Source organism: Zootoca vivipara, chromosome 4 (genome assembly GCF_965207765.1).
Source record: "Zootoca vivipara chromosome 4, rZooViv2.hap1.1, whole genome shotgun sequence".
NCBI classification, from domain to species: Eukaryota; Metazoa; Chordata; class Lepidosauria; order Squamata; family Lacertidae; genus Zootoca; species Zootoca vivipara.
The window spans coordinates 90,985,960-91,009,974 of record NC_142587.1 but is presented as its reverse complement, the minus strand read 5'-3'; the positions used below and the strand labels follow the sequence as shown (position 1 = coordinate 91,009,974).

Sequence of the window (24,015 nt, the reverse complement as noted above, 5' to 3'; positions counted from 1 at the left end):
TCAGCGGGGAGGGGTGTGTGTGTGTGTGCGCTTCGCCATGGTTGCCTCCGCCACAGGATCGGGCTCCGGAGCGACCACTCCACGCTGAGGAGGAAGAGGCTAGCTAGAGGAGTCTGCTGCAGCGGCTCCTCTCACCCTCTTCGCCCATGTACTTGCAGGCAAGTTCGGCGGCAATCAGTGGTCGCAACTTGGCATTCACAGCAGGAGTGGAGCGGAGTGAGTCTTTACAATGTAAAAATAAAATAAAAGAATTCCTTCCAGTGAGTAGCACCTTAGAGACCAACTAAGTTTGTCATGGGTATGAGCTTTCATGTGTATGCACAAAAGCTCATACAAATGACAAACTTAGTTGGTCTCTAAGGTGCTACTGGAAGGAATTCTTTTATTTTATTTTGTTTCGACTATGGCAGACCAACGGGTGTTTCCACTACGGCAGACATGGGTGGCTCTGTGGTCTAAACCACAGAGCCTAGGGCTTGCCGATCAGTAGGTTGGCTGTTTGAACGCCTCCGTTTACGAACGTCGCGGACCCGGAAGTGTTTACATCCGGGTTCCGCGGCATTCGATGCGCAGACGCAATTTGCGCAGCTCGTGCATGCGCAGAAGCGCTCTATCGGCGCGTCGCACATGCGCAAAAGCGTGCCTTCGGGGAGCGAATGCCTCCATTTACGAACGCCTCCGTGGAATGGATCACGTTTGTAAACCGAGGTTCTACTGTATAGATAATTTCCCAGTGGGCTTTATGATTTCAACCTGGCTAAGTGATCAAACAAACAAGATGTATTTGCTTCCATTTGAGAACCGAGTTGTCTTGATACTGCTGTTCACACTAGTTGGGGTCAAGTGAGGGAAAAACAGGCTTCTTTGTATTTCCAGATTTCAAGTAGCGACTATTTTCCTTTAAAGATCAAGTTTTTAAAGTAAGTTACTCTGATACAGTTTATTTCGGAGTTTGGTAGTCCATATGCCTAATGTTTCCATTTACACACTGCTTCTCCTATTGACAGAGTGAGTGAGTAAGAAGAAGTGTTGGCCTTCGTGAAAACGTATGACTATACCAACATACCACATGAAATTGAAATGTATTCTGCAGTAATTACTGAAGTCTCAGTGGGTGAAATTTAATCCCTGCTGTAATTCCATTAGCTGTGCCAGTGAGAGGCACATCTGATATTTTTGAGCCAGGGTCCATTTTCTGAGAGTGTTTTATTATACAAGCTCTAATTTAATAAGCTTCCACTTTCTATACTGAGGCCCCAGTATCATGCAGTAGATGTTTAGAGGTTTTCCTTACTGCAAATAACTACTACTGTGCATTCATTACTGAAAAAAGAGGGTGGGGGTGGGAGAGAGAATTGGAAGCATAATGTGCACGTCTTATGATACCTTAATTTTATATCCAGCTGACATCTATTTCTTAAATTTTTGGGAAAAATAAAACACTGAGAAGGATGACTTCCTTTCAGCTTGATTCCATGTTTTAGATTAAGTCAGTAAATAATAGTTATTGCAGCTTGTTGATCGTTATACTTGGAGTTCTTTCAAAGGAAGTCGTCATGTTCCATAGCTCCATGTGTCTTTTCTGATGAAATTCATGCAGTCAGGCTTTCAATGTTGGAAAGAATCTGAAGAACATCTGGTCCAAATCCTCTGCTTTATGGTCCAAGTCCTGGGATCCAGCAGACCCCCTCAACTGCCTCATAGCCATTGTTAACTTGGTTTGGCCTGGCTTTGGCCCCATCTTTCTGGGTTGTGTTAACTAGGAATGGGCTTTCTAATGGAGAAGGAGAAGGGAAGACCTAAGAGGTTTTCTCCAGAGAGGCAGGTTTGAGAGCATCCCCCCTTCTCCCCCATTCCTAATTTCAGCATCTTTCCGCTGTAGTTTAAGAGGAGAAATATCAGCGCGTATCTGTGTATGGAATTGTGCCTCTTAAACGCCCAAGGCAGGGATAAATTGCAAGTGTGTGTATATATTCATGTGTTCTTATCTGGGGATAAGAGGGGAAAGCATTATTATGCTTTTTTTTATAAAAAAAAAGAGTAAAGGACCCCTGGACCGTTAAGTCCAGTCAAAGGCAACTATGCGGTTGCGGTGCTATCTCGCTTTCAGGCCGAGAGAGCTGGCTTTTGTCCGCAGACAGCTTTCTGGGTCATGTGACTAAACCGCTTCTGGCACAACAGGACACTGTGACAGAAACCAGAGCGCACGGAAACTCCATTTACCTTCCCGCCGCAGCGGTACCTAATTATCTACTTTCACTGGCGTGCTTTCGTACTGCTAGGTTGGCAGGAGCTGGGTCAGAGCAACGGGAGCTCACCCTGTCGTGGGGATTCGAACTGCCGACCTGTCAATTGGCAAGCCCAAGAGGTTCAGTGGTTTAGACCACAGCGCCACCTGTGTTACTATGTGAGAGTTCATTTGCACATGATCTATTTAGCTCCGTCCATTGGTAAATTTCAAATAAACAGTATTACTCCCCCTACCCACCCCGGAAGGTCACCTAGGGATTTGAAACGTCTTTTTTTTTTGTTCTGTGGAAATTTATAGCATCATTGTTTATTTATTTATTTCATATAATATATATACAGCTTGGTTGTAGTAGAAAAAAGAGTCCCCTCATTACTCTCAAACGTTTACAGCCAATTTGATGCAACAGCCCTTAGTTTCTCAAGTTACCATATTCATCAGGTTGATCAAAACTGTAACTTCTCCCCTTGTTGGCTTCTGTGTGGTTGTTTGGGAATTCCTTGATACTGGCTCTCTCCAAACAGTAAATCATATGCTCTCCTTGGTTATATCGTTGGTCCCCAGATCCAGTTGCAGGGACAATACCTCTCTGCTCTGCCTGCAGACAAGCAGTGGAAAAACTACAACAGCACAACCAGCCACTGATTGCGCATATCCCCCCCCCCACGCCCCTACCATTATCAGTTATTAGCGGTGGCTCTATTTCAGATATGTGACTGACTTTCTGAACCAGGAAGGTGCTTACCTGCAAGGTGAGCTGGTAGTAATGAGAGAAGCTTTTAAGGGCTAGAGTTTCAGGCGTCTCTGTCCAGAGCCATTCCTGGGGGAAGAATGAGCGGGTTTCCTTTTTAGGTCCCCTCTGTCAATCACAAAGCTCTTTTGTCCTCTTAATGCATTGATGTGACTGGCCTTTTGGCTGTTAATCATGTTCTTGTCATCCTCAGATGCGAAATAAAAGAGCGGGGAAATAGCTCTTCGGGTTCTCAGGCCTCGTGGAACAAGTTGCTTGGGGCTACAGCAGACCTCTGTGTCCCAGCTGCCCAGAATGCTTTTTCTTTTGCGATTGGATCGCCAACAATGATGTGCATTACCCTTGCAGCTTCAGTTCCTGGGGCATTGCTGAGAACAAGGCTGATGTTACAAGGCTGATGATGGGAAAGCAATTGAGCTTTGCGGATTTGATTTCTCTCTTTGGGCCTGGCACAGAGGCACCACAGTTTAAAAGTGGAAGTGCCCCATGCGTGAAACTTCCGGCAGTCTCAGATTAAATATCCAACTCTTTTTAAAATTTGCATTTCCAGGCCTGTTTCTTAGTGTATTAGATTTTCCATGAGGCAGAAATAATAATCTATTTTCTTTGTTATACATCTTGCATTCCTAAACATTTTTACTGCCTGCAAAGCTGCCCTAGCATTTATTCTGTAACCCCATATAAACATGTAGGTAGCCGTGTTGGTCTGAGTCGAAGCAAAATAAAAAAATTCCTTCAGTAGCACCTTAAAGACCAACTAGTTGGTCTTTAAGGTGCTACTGAAGGAATTTTTTATTTTCCCATATAAACATGTTTTGTGATTTAGTTCTATAATAGTTGATGCACGCTGTCCGAGATGTAGACTTGATAGCCTGGCAGTTCTTTGGTTAGAGCTCTTGGTTTACAGTTTTGTTCACATTTACTTGGGAGAATGCATGCTTGAATTAAGATGGTTTTACTTATGAATAAGCCTGAATTGGATAGGGTTAGATATCGATTGCAATTTTACAGTTAACTTTGCTGTTTGACACATGCATTCTGTCATCTAAGTCAGGGTTAGGGAACCTCCAGCCCACGACTCCAGTGTGGACTGGTACGGACCCTAATTCGGCCTGCAGCACTGTTTTCCCCAAACCACACCCAACTGCCCTACACCTGGGGCAGCTGAGTTCCCTGTGAACAGCAGGTGTGGCGTAGGTAAAGTCATGGCTGGATTGGCTGGATGATCAAGTTCCCCACAGAGAAACCCCTATGTAGCCAACCTTGCTAGCTTTATGCCAGGCATAGCCAAACTTGGCCCTCCAGATGTTTTGGGACTACAACTCCCATCATCCCTGACCACTGGTCCTGTTAGCTAGGGCTGATGGGAGTTGTAGTCCCCAAACATCTGGAGGGTCAAGTTTGCCTATGCCTGCTCTATGCTAAGCAGAAGGGCCATAATTCAGTGCGTTGCATGTAAAAGATTCCCTGGTTCAATCCCAGGCATCTCCAGACACGGCTGAGAAAATCTCCTGCCTGAATCCTGCCACTCAGTGTTGACGATACTAAGCTAGATGGACCAATTTGCCTAACTTGACAATAAGTGTGTTTCTATTTCTCTTAAAGGCTGCAGTCCCTGTAATCACTTACTTGAACTAAGTTCAATTGAATTCCATGGATGTAATTCTGAATAGACTGTAGACAATATATGAGCCTTTTCATCACACACATAGCCTCTTAATTCATCCCTTTGCTTGAGCAAGCTAACAAAGCAGGAGACCTTCCATTAACTATTGCTTCCTGCTTCAACTTGCCAGCCAACTGTGGTTTAACAGCTCTAGTAAAAACTAGGACATCAGGCCATTGTTGGTTTGTTCTAAAACCATTAACCATAGTTTCCTGGTTTGGATAAAACTATTTGAAGGGTTTCTGGCTTGTTCGTTGGCTTGAGTGGAGGGCCTGCAGGCACAACCACGAGGCTTGCTCATATCTTGGCTTATGAATGCTAGCAGGCGATTGATGAGTGGCAGATGAAGATGATGGAATTAATGGAACTGGCTGAGATGACCGGACGAATCCGCAACCAGGGAGAAGAAGCGATGGAAGAAGAATGGAAAGATTTTAAATTGTATTTAAAAAAACATGCTAAAGTAATATTTTAGATTAGAAATTAAGTTGTAAATAGAACTGTGGAATATGTGAAGATGTTATTTAGATGGAAAGAAGAAGTTTTTATAAGGTGAATATTTTGATATAGAATCTGCTAATTAGAAATGTAAACAAGAACCGCAGGGACGGGAACCCGAGGAGGTCCCAATATACATTGTGAGGGAGATAAGATACAATGCTTTATATGTTTTTGTTTTTTGTGTTCTTTTTGTATTTGTATTTTTTCTTTTCTATTTTGCTTTCTTTTTATTGTTTTTAGTGTTTTGTCAACCTTTTTTCTGGAAAAATTAATAAAATATTATTTTAAAAAAATGAATGCTAGCAGGTAATATCTAACTTGACAGCACTATTTAAATACTGTAATTTAGCAGAATTAATCAATACAACCAGCACTATTAAAAAGAAGAACAAAAAATTCCTTATTTATGCATTTTTTTGGTCCAAATCAGTGTCGTTCCAATAGCATTTAAGAATGATGATCTTTCAAAATCATGATACCTAAAGTGTTCTTATATTTGGAGGTGTGGACCAAAGGCAGAAGCAGGAAGGACACCACCTGTTAACTGCAAAAAGTCTTTGTTCTGTTTGGAACAGTGTGTAAAATTCTTGTTTGGATGACACTGTGTACGTGTCAGCACTCCATAGATTTTATATACAACGCAGCATTGTTATATTATCAGCTGGCCTGATAAGAATCAATTTAGATAAACATGTTTCCACAGTGTATTTTCAGAGATTACTGGAAATTGGCACATTAGAAATGCATAGCTTTTACTTCAGACATCGCAAAATACTTAGAATTCTGTTCCTGTGAGCTAAGTTCTTAGCCCAGAGTAGGAAAAGTAAAGATACTTTGTGGTTAGACGTTTGTGGTTTTCTCTTTGGGCGTTTTGCCATAAGATAAGTACAAGATTATTGAAGGGTGAGCAGTACACAAACAGATAATGATATGAAAAAGTCTAGCTCCCACACAGTTTCAGGCTTGCCAAGTGACTTATTTTCAAAATATTTGCATCCTTTTTTCTGTTTTCCTGTTGCTGTGTTGATATGTGTTGGTGGTGAGGTGACCAGGAAGATGTGAAAAAGTCTGATTTGGCCATCACAGATTTCAGCTGGAACCCTTTATATACTTTATTTAAAGCCAGCCATCTAATCTGTGGATTGTGGTCCATATACAACCCACCTTCCCCCGCCCCCCAAATATTAGTCAATTCTGGGACAGTTGTTTAGCTTTTGTACCACAGTTTCCTGATTTTGCGGTTTGCAAGAGCTATTGGGGATTTCTGATGTTCTGGAGACCAACACATATTCCTGAGAATATGGAAATGCCAGGACCTTTGCCAAGCCTATACCAGAGTTTGGAAATGAAAAGTTACTTGTTCTAGCAAGTGCATTTTTACCTTATTTCTTATTTTCTTGAGTAAGAAGGAGCTCTTATGGCTCAACTTTTATGTGTCTTTGACACATTCTTAGATAATGTTAATGTTTTTGAATATTTATACTTGTTTTAAATATGATTTTATTTTATTTTGAATAGTATTCTTTTACCACTTGGTGTTTGCCACCCTGGGCTCCTTGGAAGGAAGGGTAGATCAGAAATAAAATAAGTAACAACTACCCCTTTGAACTCCTTGCCTTGTTGGACTGGTCATGTTGTTCAGATGCCTGATCGTCTTCCAAAGCAACTACTCTATTCCAAACTTAAGAATGGAAAGTGAAATATTGGTGGACAACAAAATGATGCTCTCAATACAAATCTATAAAGTTGTAGTATAAGCACTGAAAACTGGGAAACACTGGCCTGCAAGTCCTCCAAGTGGAGAACAGCCTTTACCAAAGGTGTCGTGGACCTCAAAGAAGCATGAGCTCAGGGTGAAAAGAAGAAACTACCTGGGGAGTTATCTTTCCACAAGGGCTGGCATTGATGCCGAAATCCAGCATCGCCTGAGCTCTGCAAGTGTGGCTTTCTCCTGATTGAAGTGCAGAGCGTTTGAGGACCGGGACGTTTGAAGGGAAACCAAAATGATGGTTTACAAAGCTATTGCACTACCAACCTTACTGTATACTTGTGAAACATGGACCACTTATAAACACCATCTCCAACTCCTTGAAATAGTCCATCAAAGGTGTCTCCGAAAAATGTTACACATCACTTGGAAAGATAGGCGAACTAATACCAGTGTATTGGAAGAAGCAAAGATCACCAGTGTTGAAGCAATGATTCTTCAACATCAACTTCTTTGGCCTGGTCATGTTGTGCAGATGCCTGGTTATCGTCTTCCAAAGCTACTACTCTATTCTGAACTTAAAAATGGAAAGCGTAATGCTTGTGGTCAACAAAAAAGGTTTAAAGACTGTCTCAATGCAAATTTTTAAAAATGTGGTATAAACACCAACAATTGGGAAACACTTGCCTGTGATCACTCCAGTTGGAGAACAACCTTTACCAAAGGTGCCATGGGCTTTGAAGACACTCGAACTCAGGACGAAAGGGAGAAACATGCCAAGAGGAAGACATGCTTGACAAACCCTCACCATGATCACCTCCCTCCCGGAAACCTATGTCCCCACTGTGGAAGGATGTGTGGATCCAGAATTGGCCTCCACAGTCGCTTATGGACTCACTGTTAAGACCGTTTTCATGGAAGACAATCATACTTGGCCATGAGTGATCACCAAAGAGAGAAACATACCTAAAACCTAAGTTATCTTTAACTTCAGGGTTTGTTTGTTTTTTTAACCCACTGTCTGTGGTGTGTGGAACACTGTGTGTGCTGTCAGCGCAGCAGCATTTGATTTATTTTTACACTTGTGTACGAAGAAGCAGAAACATAGACAGCTTGGATTCATCTGGTTGTGGGCCCAGTTCAGGCCTTGTCACTTCTGACAGTGTTATATTTTGGTTGTGCAGGCAATTGTCTGGCACATTCATTAAGGAGACATCTAGTGACTGAATCCAAACCCCATGGGAGAGGACGAACCTCTTCCATATGTGAAGAACGCTAGATGGTTCCTGCTGGACCGAATAACAGGAAATTGTTTCACGGCAGTGGGGCCCCCCTTCCTTTTCTTCCTTTTTGAAACTATGCCAGTGAACCCCTTGATTGTACAACTGTAGAGGGGATTAATCTGGAGCTTGCTACTTCCTTTTTTAAAACTTTGGCTGAGCTTGTTATTACCTCAAATTCTTTGCATGCACTTTCTTGTGACTTCCATCTGCCCCTACTTAGGGCTAGCTTTGGCGACACCTTCCATAACCTTCCTGGAGAATTTTCCCCCACTTTATCTCTGGTCCCCTCTCATTCTCTTTGCCTAGAGTTTCTCAGTCCTCAAGACCAGGGCAGTTGTTGTTTTTTAAAAGATATTTAATTCTGGGAGGAATTTAAAATCTTGCATAGTTTCATAAAAGAGGACTTTTAGCCTCAGATTCTGGTGGTATTTTATAACCCAGGATCAAATGGCATTGTCTCTACTAAACTTCTCAAAAAGAAATTTCATCAGCTTTTCAATATCGCTGCTATGCCAGTGCATTTTCTTTGCCACAGCATATGGCAACCTGCAGTTTTCTCTTGTTGTCCTGCATACAGCATTGAAAAGGTCCATTAATAGCCACAGGTGCTGCTGCAGTTGTGTTCTGGCTTCACAGAATAGCAGGGGTTGTGGGAGGAGGGCTTGTCTTTCAAGTGGGCAGTAAAAAAATGACTCTGTGCACTGTCCAGGCATATAGTAATGTTTTTCCCTTCTGCGTTGTGAAACCCTGTACTTGCCATGTGACTAGCAGTGGTTTGCGCTAAAAGGCAAAACCTCTTGTCTACCTGCTTTGACATTTTAGATGACAAAACAAGGATTTTGTTTGATTTATATTCAGACGCTGCATAGGTCCTTTTCAACTGTTGAACAGCACATGTGCAGATTGTTGTGTTAATAAAGAAAGTGTGAAGCCAGTGAAAGACTTTATTCAGGTATGCATTTACTTTTAAATCAAGGACATAGAGCCTTCAAGTCTGATGCACTATGCTTAAGCCATCCTGGAAACTTTAAGAAACAGAGCAGAATTGAAGTGTACTGTATAGAGGTTTATGAAAACAGGGTTTGATAGGCTTTCAGACCAAGACATTTGGGAGCACAGGGGAGAATTAACTTGCACTGCGGTGAATGTGTCTGTTACTGACCTCTGCAAACTGCTGAAAGATGCTTTAAAAATAAAGGATTTAATGTGTCTGTGAAAATACTGAAAGTTGGTTTTCTCAAAGCCCGTATGTCATCTTGCTCTTGCAATTGCGGGAAAGAAGCCAATAACCATTGCTCTTGTACCACAGTTGTGTTTAAGCAGGTGTTGTTGCAAATCCAGGTGACAAACCTGCAGTTTTTCTTCTCCTATGTGAAAACAGGAGACAAAACAAAGAGGATGTCAGAATTGATAAGAGGCTGATTGCCCACTGTCTTTTAGGGTTACATGAGTGAGCAGGAGCCAGCTTCAGACCCATGCTCTCCTCTTGCGGCAGAGCTGCAAGGAAGCTTTAGATTCCTGAGTTCCTTGTCATGGCTGAACTTTGAGGGAACTCTGGTAAAACTCTGGATTGTTCAAACACGTCAGAATCAAATCATGGTATAAGATTTTTTTTTGCTTTCAAACCAGAGTTTAAACTCCCCAGAGTTCCTTGAATTTGTACCTAGTGTGACACTGGATGGTTTGAAATCAGATTGTTCTGATCTCCTCATGGCCATCCATGCCGGAGGAAAAGAAGGATGGAGAAACATACAGACTGAAAGCTCACTGCTCCTCATAATCCTTGATAAGCATTTTGCTTAAACCAGGCCTGTGGCTCACTTGAACATCATGTGAAACAATGGTTTGCCCAGGTGAAAACTGGGCTACTTGACTTGATAGACTTTAAAGGTTGAGCAGGCAAGATGAAGAATTTACCTAACATTTCATTTAGAAACAATTTGATTTTAATTAACTAATTAATTAATTTAGATATTTCTAGTCTGCCTTTGTGTCTTACTTCCTGGAATTCCAAAACAACTAACTTGGCAATCACAATATTAAAACAACAACATGCATGCAACACTGCCAAGGGGGAAAAAGTTTTATAGGCCAGCCATACCAGAAGCCTGCTATAACAATGAGGTTAAAGTTCCTGTATAGGAAACATTTCTCTCATGCTTCTGGTTGAGCTTGGGATATAAAACAGGGCTTTTCTCAATGGTCTAAGTGCATGAGAATAATACTATTGAAATAGATGACCCCTTTTAAGGAGCCTGTGATATTTAAACTTTGTTTTTGTGATTGTGGAATAATTGGATTGTGAACAAGAGGGGATTGGCAGTTCAAGCAATGGAAACGAGTTTGGGATCTGTACATTCTTAGGATTTCTGCATATTCTTGCTTTTCAGCAGGCAAAAGCAGCAATATTTGACTCTCTTGCCTGCAGTTACCCGAAATAGAGACCAGACGCTTGACTTTTAAAGACACAGCTAAACAACAGTCGAAAGCCTGGTTTCTAGGTTACATTTAAAATTACATTTCCATAGCCACTTTATTAAGTTAGATGTGTGTTGTAATGTCTGAGGCTTTTGTTCAAAGCCCTGCTTGAGTCCCCTGTTGCTTTGCTGTTTGAAGGTGGAAATGAGATCTCTCTACAAGATACACTAATGCTGGGACTGCACCAAACATTGGGTGGTTTATACAGCAGCAGCTTATTGTAACCTCCTTTACCATCGCAGGGCTAAGAAAGCAATTTCTTTTGTGTGAAAAAAGGAAAATATTTACTTTGCGAGGATGCCAGTTCATATATTCCTGGATGTTATACAGGCCACCCAGTTCCCAAAGGCTTTTGATTTATTCATTGGAGATTCTGAATGGGTCCAGAGAAAGCCTGGGCTCTTTGTTTTGCCCAGCGAAACTCTTGGAATCTGGAAGTGCAAGGCATAGTTTTCATCCCCTTCCCCAAATCTTCTTTAAAAGAAGCATTTTGGGGTAGGGTGAGCACAAAGGGATGACAGCAAGGTGAAAATACCCAGTTGGCAAAATTGGCTGCAACCACGCATTCAGTTACACACATCTACGTTTTATTGAAACCAGCGGAGGCTCCTTGCTTGTGGCTGGGTGTAGAGTTGGGATTTTTATTTTTGAATGTTTTATTTGTAATTAGGTCTGTTGCTGTTCTGTGGAATTTGTTTCATTTCACTGGAAGTTTATACCTGTAACTGGAAACCTAGCAGGCTGCCACATGCACAGTGTCTGCTCCAGAGTAAATTGAGAGCTGTCAAGGCCACCTCCAGATTCAAGGGGACTCTGGGCAAAATGCCCTCTGGTGGACCCTCTGGGGATACGGGGGAGTCCCAGATAGCTGGGACTGGGAGCCACCATGTAAAACCCGCCCCCCATTACCCCCAGTGTAGTGTCACTCTGGGGCATTGTGGGAAAACAAAATGGCAGCTTATGGAACCAGACACTTTTTGGAGCTGAAAGTGTTAGGCATAGCAGAAGCAGCAGTGGGTCCTAAGCCTGATTCATTGTTGTACATGCACAGATGGGTACTGGTGATTTTCTTTTTAGTCTATTCAAGCCAAGGAAATGATGGATGCATCACCATTTCGTATGTATATATATCTACTTAAAATACACACATATACACGGTCTCTACCACACTTGTGGTCAAACTGATCTAAATCTGTTCCTAGGTTGAAATCAGCTGCCACTATGAGTAAATTTTACTAACTATATATGGTAGTAAGAGTTTGACAATCAAGGAAGTGTCAAGATCCATAGCTGTTGTGTTCTCTGTCTGGCTTTTGATTTGATGTTAATTTCTGCAAAACGGGCCTGTTTCTGTCATACCCCTACCTTCTGGAAATTCAAAAATATTCTCTCAACTTTTACTGATAACGTGACGTTTAAGTTCTGTGTGTGTTTTTTATTTTAAAGATATTTATTATATAAAGATCTTTATTATATATCATGCTCTTTATTATAGTTTCTGTGAGCGCCTTCTACTAGCTAGTATGGCAGGATGTTAATTTTAAAATCAATCTTTGGAAGAACAACTTCTTTTAATATTAACCAGGTTGTGGGAGAGAAGAGGCTTGTTCTTACTACAGTTCTGGTGCCTTGGTTTCTTTTTATTTGTAGATGAGCTATGAACTTTTTTTTTAAAAGCAGGTTATAAATGATCTGAAAAAGCAACAGTGTTCTGTATTTATATATTAAATATAAGGAATATATTTTCTTTTTCACACAAGTGTTTCCTTTGTGTGTGTGTGTGTGTGTCATTTGGAAATAGCCAGCAATGAAACGCTGCATGTGTGCTTTCTCAATTACTGAAGTGTCTAGCAAATAATTACAAAGGTTTTAAGTGAAGGAGTGGGACCTCTGTCTCTATTATGTGATTGATTGGAGGGCAAAAGGTTGCGACCTTTATTGCTGAGGATATTGTGTGGGGTGTATGAGTTCCATAGTCTTATCAGCCAGCTTCATTCAATCTGTGCTTTCCTGTTGAAGCTACAGGACTGGTAAACATTGGTTTCCAGGGATGTTAATGTTCTCTGGCGGTTTGTTTCTTTTCGTCACTTGTGCACAGTCTTGATGAGTGCTTGAGCCCAACTCCTTTAAGTCCTCTATTGACATAGGCTCCTTGCAATTACTTGAGTCCGATTCCAGCCTGGCACTGGAAGATAGAGCCGTTGCCGAGTAGTATTCATTTCTGTTTGATTTATTGTGTCTATTTAAGCTGGTGTCCTGCTGCTTGCCTGCATGTCCCTGTCCCCCCAACCTTGGGAGGTATACAAATTGGATAGTATCTACACAGGCAGAGCGCAACAGTGGTGAAAAAGACACCACATATTTATGATTAAATATACTGGATGGTATTCAGCTACATTTGACTCACTGTAGATCCCTTGAAATTGCTGAACATGACTAACTTACGGCAGTCCGTTCATTTCAGTAGGGCGACTCTGAGCAAAACCTAGTTGAATACTACCTTAAACATTTCAGGCTGCTGAAATAATTTTGGAGGATTTGCCAGAATGACTTTGGGCATAAGAGAAGAGGACAGTAAATTATTCTCGCCCCATAGTCCTGTGTAGCAACTGGCAAATTTCATACACCTTTTAAGAATAAATAAATAGAAAAATTGCTGTGATACTTTATTTTTATTAACACAGCCTTAGTCCCCCCCTTTTTTTTGAAAAAAATAACTCCTGTTGATTTAATAAACATTATAAAAGTAAGATAAATAAGGGGCTTACTTCAAGATGTGATTATAATAAGCCATTTACATTTTGTCAAACTCGGGCATAATAATTTAGTATGTTGTCAGCCCAGGAGCGTTCTCACTAAAGAATGTGCCCTAAATATAGCTTCTGGTTCAGAGATTAAAATGCCCATTGATACTTAGAAAGACTCCTATTCACATGTCAACTATGATTTGTAACATCCTAATCCATGTTATGAATCCCTTCATTATTCCCAGTATCTGAAACTCATAATTTGGGGTGGGGGGAAAGAAATGGTTCATGCTTCATAAAACAGCAGCTCCTAATTTTGGAGGACTCTATCTATCTATTTATATATTTATATATAAGATTTCTTATCCGTCCTTCACCATAAGGTCCATGGTGGGTTACAACAATATAATCATACCATTATAAAAACAAGTACAGTAAACCAGTTCTGAATGAAGCCAAAAAAAGAAAAATACAGTCGTACCTTGGTTGATGAACGCCTTGCGAATTGAATATTTTGGCTCCCGAACGCCTCAAACCCGGAAGTGACTGTTCTGGTTTGTTAACGTTCTTTGGAAATGGAACATCCGACGTGGCTTCCGATTGGCTGCAGGACCTTCCTGCAGCCAATCAGAAGCCGCATCTTGGTTTCCGAATGTTTTCACAAATACATGGATTTTTATTTCATACCTTTTCCCAATATACAATTTTTTGTATGATTTTGTTTGTTTGTTTGAGAACTGTTTAGCAAGATTTGGCAAAATGCGAATTTCGAAGAATACAGGTGAAACTCGGAAAATTAGAATATCGTCGAAAAGTGCATTTATTTCAGTAATGCAACTTAAAAGGTGAAACCAATATATGAGATAGATGCATGACATGCAAAGCAAGATATATCAAGCCTTTTTTTGTTGTAATTGTAATTATTTGTCGTTAGGCAGGTCAATTATAAATGGAATGTAATTAATGAAATGTAATACCGATGTTTATTTTTTGTTTATTTTTGTATTATTGTAACTATTTGTTTTATTACTGTGGAATTTTCAAAAGAAAGCATTTGTAACAATTAAAATTAAAATAAAAAAATAATAAGTTGCATTACTGAAATAAATGCACTTTTCGACGATATTCTAATTTCCCAAGTTTCACCTGTAGATATGGTTCAGGTCACATTTCAGGAAGTACAGATTCTGCAGGCCCACAATTAGGATGCAAACCAAACCAAATTTCTCCCTTATCCCTATGTCCAGTCATTTGAATGTTTTCCATGTCTGTCTGTCTGTCTGTCTGTCTGTCTGTCTGTCTGTCTGTCTGTCTGTCTTATCAGCAGAATATTATAAGGGGCACTTCACTTTCTGTCTAAGGACATTCCTTCCCAGCCTCTTCAAATTAAATTTGTGTGACCAGAAAGTTCCTTCTTGCCCAATTAGGTGAGAAGCATTTGGTGGGAGGAGAGTGGGAGATTTTGATAAGAAAAATAGCTTCCAGAGAAAGTGTTACAGCACCTCCAGCCCCCCTCATTTCCCACTCCAGATTGCAGCTTCCCATAGCTATTTTAGGTCTCCCAGCTTGCTCAGAGAAATCATTCTTGACTGATTGCTTCCTGTTTGCCACAGTCAATTGTTTGCCCTGTCAAAAATGTTTACATTTGTACTTTTAGCATGTCAGAAAGTGAATGGATATATTTTGTATCTTGATGGATTCATGGTGGAGAAGGTTGAAGTAACTGTCAAAGAAAAAGTTGTTACACACACACACACACACACACACACACAGAGAGAGAGAGAGAGAGAGAGAGAGAGAGAGAGAGAGAGAGAGAGAGAGATACACCGGTATATATAATGTTATCTAACATTACTTAATTCAGGGGTCCCCAAACTAAGGCCCGGGGCCCGGATGCTGCCCAATCGCCTTCTAAATCTGGGACGGTCCAGGAATCAGCATGTTTTTACATGAGTAAAATGTGTCCTTTTATTTAAAATGCATCTCTGGGTTGTTTGTGGGGCATAGGAATTTGTTCATATTTTTTTCCAAAATATAGTCCGGCCCCCCACAAGGTCTGAGGGACAGTGGACCGGTCCCCTGCAGAAAAAGTTTGCTGACCCCTGACTTAATTCATATGTGTCAGGGAGTTGTTGTGGCAACTCCCGAGTAAAGACGCTCCAGTCTGTTGTGTCTTTAAGGTTTTATTGTGCATACTATTTACAGTGCAGAGATAGCAGAAAACATGACCTCCTAGTCACTCTCAGAATCCGGCAATGGCGCCCGTCTGCTTCGGGGCCAGCATAATAGCCTGGGCACCCCAAAACGCCGTCCCCTAGCCCTGCGTTTGGGCGTGCACCTCAATTCAGGCGCCAGAAGGAGTGGTGCCCCTTCTTCCCCTTGTTGGCTGGGGCAGTGCCTGGCTGTCCCTCCTCCACTTGTTGGTCAGAGTGGTGCAGGGGCTCTGAAGCCTCGCCGAGCCCTCCCTCCACCGTCTGTTCCCCAGAGCGTTGCCAGGGCTCTGATGCCTCGCTGAGCCTTCCCCCTTCCATTCCGCTTTCCCCTGACCTGCTGCTAGCGCTGTCGCTGGGCGAAGTGCTGGTCAGGATGATGGGGGGAGGTTCTCTGCAGGGAGTCCCCCTGGCAATATGAACTAGGAGGTGAATTATTTAATGCTTGCTTCTTGTCTGTATAAGAGGCATTGGGGTTATGTTTATCATAGTAATAGTGTAAAGATACCTGGGAAAGGTTTGTCTAAAAGATATATCTTAGTCTTCCTTTTGATGATTATATGATGCAGGCTAAAAACCATTGCTTTTCACAATTTACCACCTACACTACCAAACTAGCCCTATGTAGAGTCAATTACAGTAGTCAAATGTTGTTGTTGTTGTTGTTGTTGTTTTAAATGTATTTTTATTAAAGGTTTTCTTGGTTTACAAAAGTACAGTGGTGCCTCGCAAGACGAATTTAATTCGTTCTGTGAGTCAATTTGTTTTGCGAAAAATTCGTCTTGCGAATCCCATAGGAATGCATTGAAAATTCCCCCCATAGGAATGCATTAATTGAATTTCAATGCATTCCTATGGGAAACCGCGATTCGCTAGACAAATTTTTCACAAAATGAATTCGTCTTGCGAGGCAACCTCCGATTGCAAAACCCATTCGTCTAGCGAGGTACCACTGTATGTGTAATCTCTCTCTCTCTCTATCTCTTTTCCCCCCAAGTAACATTTTTTACAGATCAGTTTTGTTTGTTGAGACGTTAGGAAGGAAAGGGCGAGAGAGGTGGAGGGGGGAGAGGTGAAATGTTGATGGTACTAAAACATAAATATCAGAAGTGTGGAAATCAACCCCGGAAATTGTGCAAAACTACATGTTTCAAAAACATTCTCAGGGTGTTTGATGCAAGTCACATGCCATAAAACGCTTCTCCCTTTAAGTCTGTTGTTGAACACATGGAGCTGAAGTAACTACCAGAGTGTTTCTCTCTCTCTCTCTCTCCAAACACAAAATTCATTTTTAAAAATCCTAATTGGGTGATGTCAGCCAATGTGGTAGACTTTATAATCAGAACAAGGGTTTTTTTGTTCATGCCCTTAACTGTTCATTTGATCCAAAAGCTTCTCTAAACAGCTTAATATTTCAAATTTCACAGTATGATACAAACAGAACCAAAATAGCAGTCAAGGAAAGTTTGGCTTTTAAAAGTTACTTTTTTCTAGGCTACCTAAGAAACTATAAATGCTATAGGCAACTAGAGGAAGAAGCTAAATGTAAAATATTCTCTGGTGGAGGAGGCTGTTAAAAATAATAATTTCCCTCCTGTCTTGTGAAATTGCTTCAGCTGATTTCTGGTGCATGGATGGAATCATTGGTTATATCTCATGACCCCTTTAATTACTGTAATGAAACAGCAGATTCTGAAATATCCTGCAAATCATTTGCTTTGGAAAGGGAACATTTCTGGAATGATTTTGATAGAAGCATATATGTTGCTAGCAACCTGGTTGCCAACTTGGAGATTTGTTCCTGGTGCAATCCCCCGAACAGTCTTAATCTCTCCTCTTTATTAAATCCTTCTTGAAAATTTGGGGACCGTCAATTCTTGGCACATATTTCCTAAGAAAAGCTTGTAAAGTGCATTTTCAAAATTTAGACCAAACATGTCAACTTTCAGCTTTCACGTTTTAACTTCTTTGTGGACAGTTAATGAATTCTGACACTTGCTTTTCATTTTGAAAATCTTTGGTTACTGTGAGCTGTTTATATTTTTTAAAAGTGGAAGCAGTATCTGCCATGAGTCTGAAGCAGTTGTTTTCGTTTCTTATTTTGTAGTTGGCTAGTTTATGGTAACAAGATTCTCTGTGGATAAAGCTGAAATGTTATTTTCTTTACCTAAAGATAAGACCTACTATTCATCCTGTACCCAGCTTCCCAATGAATGTAATTTCCTTGAAACTATTTTTATGTTCCATCTTCATGTGAAAGAGAAGGAAATGCAGTATTCTTAATTATTTTATTTTTATTGTTATAAAATGTATACACAGCTTGATTGCTTTTAAAAAAACAAACATCCAAAGCAGTTTACAAAGAGACATCTTGATTTTAACTATTGAGATTCCAGCAGATATGCTTACAAGCATAATTTTGCAGCCATAACCAGCTATAGGTTTTTTAAAAAATGCTGGGAACCATCACATTGCTCCTAGCTTTCTCATTCTGACATACCTTTCTGCAGTAACTTTAGAAAGATGAACTTGCTGTCTTTTGGCTTTTTGTGACTTTTGAGAAGTCATGTCTGTTGGGGTGGTTTCCAGTCTTAACCAGAGTAACTTAAGTCCATTGATTTTGCTGTGTGTACTCTGACTTCATTTATTTATTTACTGAGGAGATTTCTAACCTGCTCTTTATTAAAATAATCCCAGTATAAAAAGCATAATGCATAATAAAGCATGTTATAGAAAAGAAAAACCAACTCTAAAACATCAACAGAGGCCAAACACATTGGAGAGGGCACCCTCATTCTCCACCAAGTGATAAATTAAAGTCCTGGGAGCAAAGATGTGGTTATTTGCTGCCAGCGTTGCGACTATTCATGCTGAGAGGGGCGGGCACTCCTTTATTGTGATGCCATTGCTGATATCACCTGTTGATATCACCTGTCCCTTTCTGTGTATAACGTAAGAATTAATTTGTCACTTTGCGATCTACACGTGTGTTAACTGGTCATCGGTTTTAGGCTGCTGGTAGTTGTATACTGCTTGTTAAGCTCTACTCCTTTCTGAAACCTAAAGTAATAGTTCTCAATCCTAAATTACTTGCTGTAGGAGACCAAAATGCCAAAGGAAAGACTTTCCCCCTGTAACATCCTTCTTCGTGATGTGACCATCATTGCGTATGAAATCTCCTTGCCCTGTCCTACTTCATCACTTCTAATAGAATAGAAATGTGAAGTTTAGGTTGGATTTAGGCTTAGTTGTATTTGGGTCCTGTTGACATCGGTGTGAAAAGGTAGCTATGCCTAAGCGAGGTCTTTCTGGTTTCAGTGGGACCTAAGTGCAACTAATTTAGCCTGGATCCAATTCATTATCAAGATAGAACACATTTAGAATTGTGTGTGCTCTAATGACAGCTTTTCTATAAGAAAAGTTGCTTCCCCTTTCCCCCCTCATTTGCTTTTGCTCTGAGGGTTACTTTTGGATGTTGTTGTTTTCGTCACACGTGGTGCGTGTTGTTCAAAACGTACAGTAATTAAACCTCATCAGCAGGGCCCTTGTGGAAGGATCACCAGTCAGTCTCTGAATGAGAACCTTTGAGAGACTTTCAGCAAGAAACACTAATCAAAAAAATTAGAAACCTAATTGGTGACATTTAGCCTTACGATGTGGTGTGGAGACCTCTTTGCCTTTCTGCACAATGGGGTGGGGGGAAGATTAGGTATGCCTACATGCACAGCCCAAGAATAATTAGTCTTGGTTTGGGGCTAGACTGAAATTGGGCAGAAGCTGGCTTCAGTAAAAGGGGAGCTCTGCTAACCTGGGGCAAGGGTTGTTCCTGCTTTCGGAAATGTTCTTATACAGCCACAGATTAGTACCCAGTTTTGAATAGAGGCTCCCCCCCCCCTTTCTTTCTGCTTTTGAATGAGGGCTGTCTCAGCAAATGCTGTTGTTGTTGTTTAGTCGTGTCCGACTCTTCGTGACCCCATGGACCAGAGCACGCCAGGCACTCCTGTCTTGCACTACCTCCCGCAGTTTGGTCAGACTCATGTTCGTAGCTTCGAGAACACTGTCCAGCCATCTCGTCCTCTGTCGTCCTCTGTCTCAGCAAATAGCTTCTTGCCTTTGCCAGTTTATTTCTCTTCAAATCATTGCCCAGATGCTAATTGCTTTTGGTGCTGGAGCATGAACTCAGGTGACCTTTGGATTCCTTTGAGTCCAGCAACTTGCTTCACTTATTATGAAAATAGGAAAAAGAGTGTGGTTTCATGGCACTTCCTGAACATCTGACTTGCACATAGAGAAGCTGGCCTGCTTGTCAGATGCTCAGTGTATCTGACTCAAAAGTTATGTAGTATAGAGCCTTTCTGGAGTTCATTTTCATTACAAGGGTTCAGGTGCTCTTCCAAAAAAAAAAAAATGTTGCAGGAAAGTCACTTTACTGTATGGTGGGTATTTGCCAGCAACATGGTTGTGTCTCGTTTTAATGCTCAGGACTTGAGACTGTTGCACATGATTTTGAGAATGGTAAGGCAGTGTGTTTTTAACCATTATGGTTCAGAATGAGCATGAAATAATACCCTTAAGTAGAATTTGCTTTGTCGGTTTAAACTCATCCAGAATCGTTACCCTTCTGACTTAAAATGCTGCAAGACAAAGCGATCTTTCCCATGCCCCTGATACACACACTATAATTCCCGAACTTCGTTGTGTTCCTTGAAACGTGGGAATTATATTTCTAGGCAGCTGCAGTATAATGTTTTTGAACCAAGTGATTGGGGACTCGAAATGAACCGTTTCACTTTGAAGTCTGTGAAGTACACACACTTATCATAGTGGAGGCCAAATGTTCTGATGACTTAAGGTGTGATGGTGATAGCGCCAAACAGCTGAGAGAGAAAAATCATGATACACGCTAACAGCTATTTAAAGGTTGATTGCAGCATGTTATGAGCTCAGGTCACAGATGCAGAGCGCATGGAAACGGCTTTCAAGTCAGTTCTTCTGTCATGGCTTCCCTCTGTTCTCCTAAAAATTGTGGTGGTGGCTCTCCACAGAAAGCCTTCTATTATAAAAATATCATTTGCTTACCTTATAAACTACATGATTAACACCTGTACCATTTTGTGTGAAAGTGTTCCTTGATTCCTAAGAGCTAACTTGATTTTCATCATTTTCCCTAGATCAGATATCATTCAAGCCCACTCCCTTGAGTTTGCATTGAGTTTGAAATTGTGTTTCTGGTTTTTAAAACGGATTTTAAAATATTTTTAATTGGTTTTAAACTGTATTTTATTTACTTAGAAATATTTATACCTTTATGCTAAGATATCAGGATGGGGAACTATAAAACTTCATTTTAAAATACATTCTATGAAAGTTTGTTTTGTTTTGTTTTGTGAGCTGAGCTGCCCAGATAACACTCATTTGGGGGCAACTATATAAAAGCAGCTGATAAAAAGAAACAAATAGGTTTGTGGCTGAAACCGGTTCCATTCTGCATGACCCTGTGCTCAGAAACTTAAAACAGATAATCTGATATGAGTTTTGGAGTCCCTTCTCACAGCTGCATTTGCCACAATAAATGTGTGTGTTCTGTGAATTATTAAAAGTAATAATTATATTGGATTCCATGGCAAATCATTCTCCTTAGTAGCATGCTGATTAACTCTGGTAGGCAAATCCTACGAAAGCACCTTTATCACCCTTTCTCAGCCATAATCCCCCAAATTCAGATCATACTGCCAGTCGTACTACATGGACAGGCCACAGATAAATTCGTAATGGTGTCAACTGGAATTGCAACTGGAGCGTTTGTGTGCAGAGTTTACTCACACTGTGTTTACAGCCCCCTTCCTTACTTGTTGAATGTTACTTTTTAGAACGCTTGAGAGGTTTATGTCCTGAGAAAGCTTTCTTCAGCTAGGCATTCATAGAATCATAGGATTGTAGAGTTGGAAGGTACCCTGAGGATCATCTAGTCCAACCCCCTGCAATGCAGGAAAACGCAGCTCTCCCATACGGGGATCAAACCTGCCACATTGACGACATTATCAGCACCACTCTCTAACCAACTGAGCCACCCAGTGGCATGTACCACATTTAAAAAATAAATAACGAATTTTTATTAAAGATTCTTTAATAAAGAATGTTTTTTGTATTTTTAATGCTCTTGATGTTATGAGAATTATAAGGTCTAAGATACAAATGTTCATAAATGTACCAGGCAAACACATGCATAAATATATAAACCACATGTCTGAAACAGTACAGGAAAAAAGTCCTGAAACCATTTTGACTCTCCCAAATTGACCTCAAATGTTTCTCTGCAAGGACAAAGGAAATGGGAAAACCTCCCCATTGTCTCCTTGCTCTCAAATCCTGTCTTAAGGGCTTATCTGTACCGTGTTTCTCACAAAATAAGACGTGCCTATAAAATAAGCCATGGCACGATTTTCTGGAGGCAATAAAATATAAGACATACCCCCAAAATAAGATGCACTGGGGTATTGTTAGTGGTGGGAGCAGGTCTGCATGGCCCTTCTGCAGCGCGCGCCTCGCTGAGCCCCGACTGGGTCGGGACTTGGCGCGCAGCGCGCTGCTGTCTCTCCCGGGTCCCGCTGGGTTGGGACTCGGCACGGCGCGTGCTGCTGTCTTTGCCGGGTCCCGCTCAGTCGGGGCTCGGCGCAGTGCGCGCTGCTGTCCTTGCCGGCTCCCGCTCGAGCCCCGACTGAGCGGGACCCGGCAAAGATAGCAGCGCGCGCCGCGCCGAGGCCCGGCTGAGCGGGACCCGGCAAGAGCAGCAGTGCACGCTGCGCCGAGCCCCGACTCAGCGGGACCCGGCAAGGGCAGCAGCGCACGCCGCACGGAGCCCCGACCCAGCAAAACCCTCTGAAAGCTTAATACCGGTAAAAAGTAAAAAAGCTTTAAAAAAAAGACATCCCCTGAAAATAAGCCGTGGTGTGTTTTTTTGGGAGGAAAAATAAATATAAGACATGTCTTATTTTAGGAGAACCACGGTATGTATGAATGGGGGGGGCGCCCCTTTACCTTTACCTATTTAGCATCTCCAAAGGAATGGCAGACTGCCCAAGTAATGCAATCAGTGACCATTAGCAGGTATCCTGGCAGACAGGTTTTCTGCTGTAGACAAGATCAGGCTTACTACCGTAGCTGCTTTGCTTCTCAGTATTCTCTGATTGGTCTCTGTTGTTTTCTCCTACTGATAGAGACTCTAGACACAAGGACTCTATATGGGCTGTTGGGTACCTCATAAGGGAAAAGGAGCAGTCCCCCCCCTTATAACAATGGTAAAAAAAGTCACAGCATTATCTTCTTTTTGAAGTATTGACGTGACTAGTCTCCATAGCATTTATTAGGTATAAATTAATGCATGGCCAGTCCATTTAGCCAGAAGGCTGCTGCTTCTGTGTCCTTTAAAGGGGAAAGTTGTGTTGGAAACATATTTGCACCACTCAGCTATGACTCGGCTGATGGGGTCACTGATGTCGTGGCCATGTCCTCTGCCATCTGCACTTGAGTATGAAATGCGTTATGAGAAGCTGCCCTTGGCGCTTGACCGAATGAAAATCTGTCTCTCTCCCCCCCCCCCCCCCCGCTCCTTCTTTGCCAGCAGCAGAATTACTTGTTTGGTTAACTTCTTGGCATATGCAACAGACTTTTGAATTGCTGCTGATCAGGGACATCTGCTGGCAGAATGGTAGAACTTCTTGGCAAGTGTCGAAATGGAAACCAAACTGGCTTTTTCCGTTGCCGGGCTTGAGGCATTTCTTTCTTTTGCCAAAGCTTACATAAGCTGCTTTTTGGTCATCTGGAGGGAATTCTGTTGGGTTCAGTTTATATTGCACACGCTCTAATTAAAAAAATTGCAAAGGCAAACAATAACGAAATAATTATGGTACACATATGGTCATTTTATCTCTGAATTTCTGGCCTTGTATAGAAGAAGGTTGCAAGACTCTGATGCTTTAAATGATCTCTGCTGTTTGGCTGCTCTGAATTTGGGAACTATCGAATTAACCACACCCAAAACGTTTGGTTTATATTTCAGGTGCAAGGATGGCTTGAAAGGATTTACATTCTCAGCACTAAAGTAAGTAAAACAAAGCAAGTGTTTTTTCCTTTGTAGCCCAAAGTGATCAGACCAGATTGAGTGAAATATGTGCAAACATAGTGGGAGGAAATTAGACATGCAAGAAACAAAAGCTCTTTTCAAAGCATGATTTCCAGCCTTGTTGCTCTTTTTACTTTTATTTTTTTGATGGAAAACATATACTACTTCCATTTATAATACTTTCATTATGTGCTGGATAATCATCCCCCGACATTGCTTAATATAACAGATGCCTCAAGAAAGCACCTGCATTTATATATCGTTTCGTAAATAAAATATGTTTACCTGTTTTGTTTGTTTT

At 41.2% G+C, this 24,015-nt stretch overlaps 1 protein-coding gene across 2 annotated transcripts in view; it reads left to right on the top strand.

The window, feature by feature from the left end:
- TMEM135 (transmembrane protein 135) overlaps window positions 1–24,015 on the top strand; it is a 159,646-nt gene that overhangs the window by 111,669 nt on the left and 23,962 nt on the right. For both annotated transcript variants that reach the window (XR_015949735.1, XM_035116527.3), the window contains exon 7: window positions 23,652–23,693. Coding sequence is in view for 1 of the 2 variants with exons in the window: in XM_035116527.3 (XP_034972418.1) it covers window positions 23,652–23,693 (42 nt within the window). In the remaining variant the exon portion in view is untranslated. The remainder of the gene's footprint in view (window positions 1–23,651; window positions 23,694–24,015) is intronic.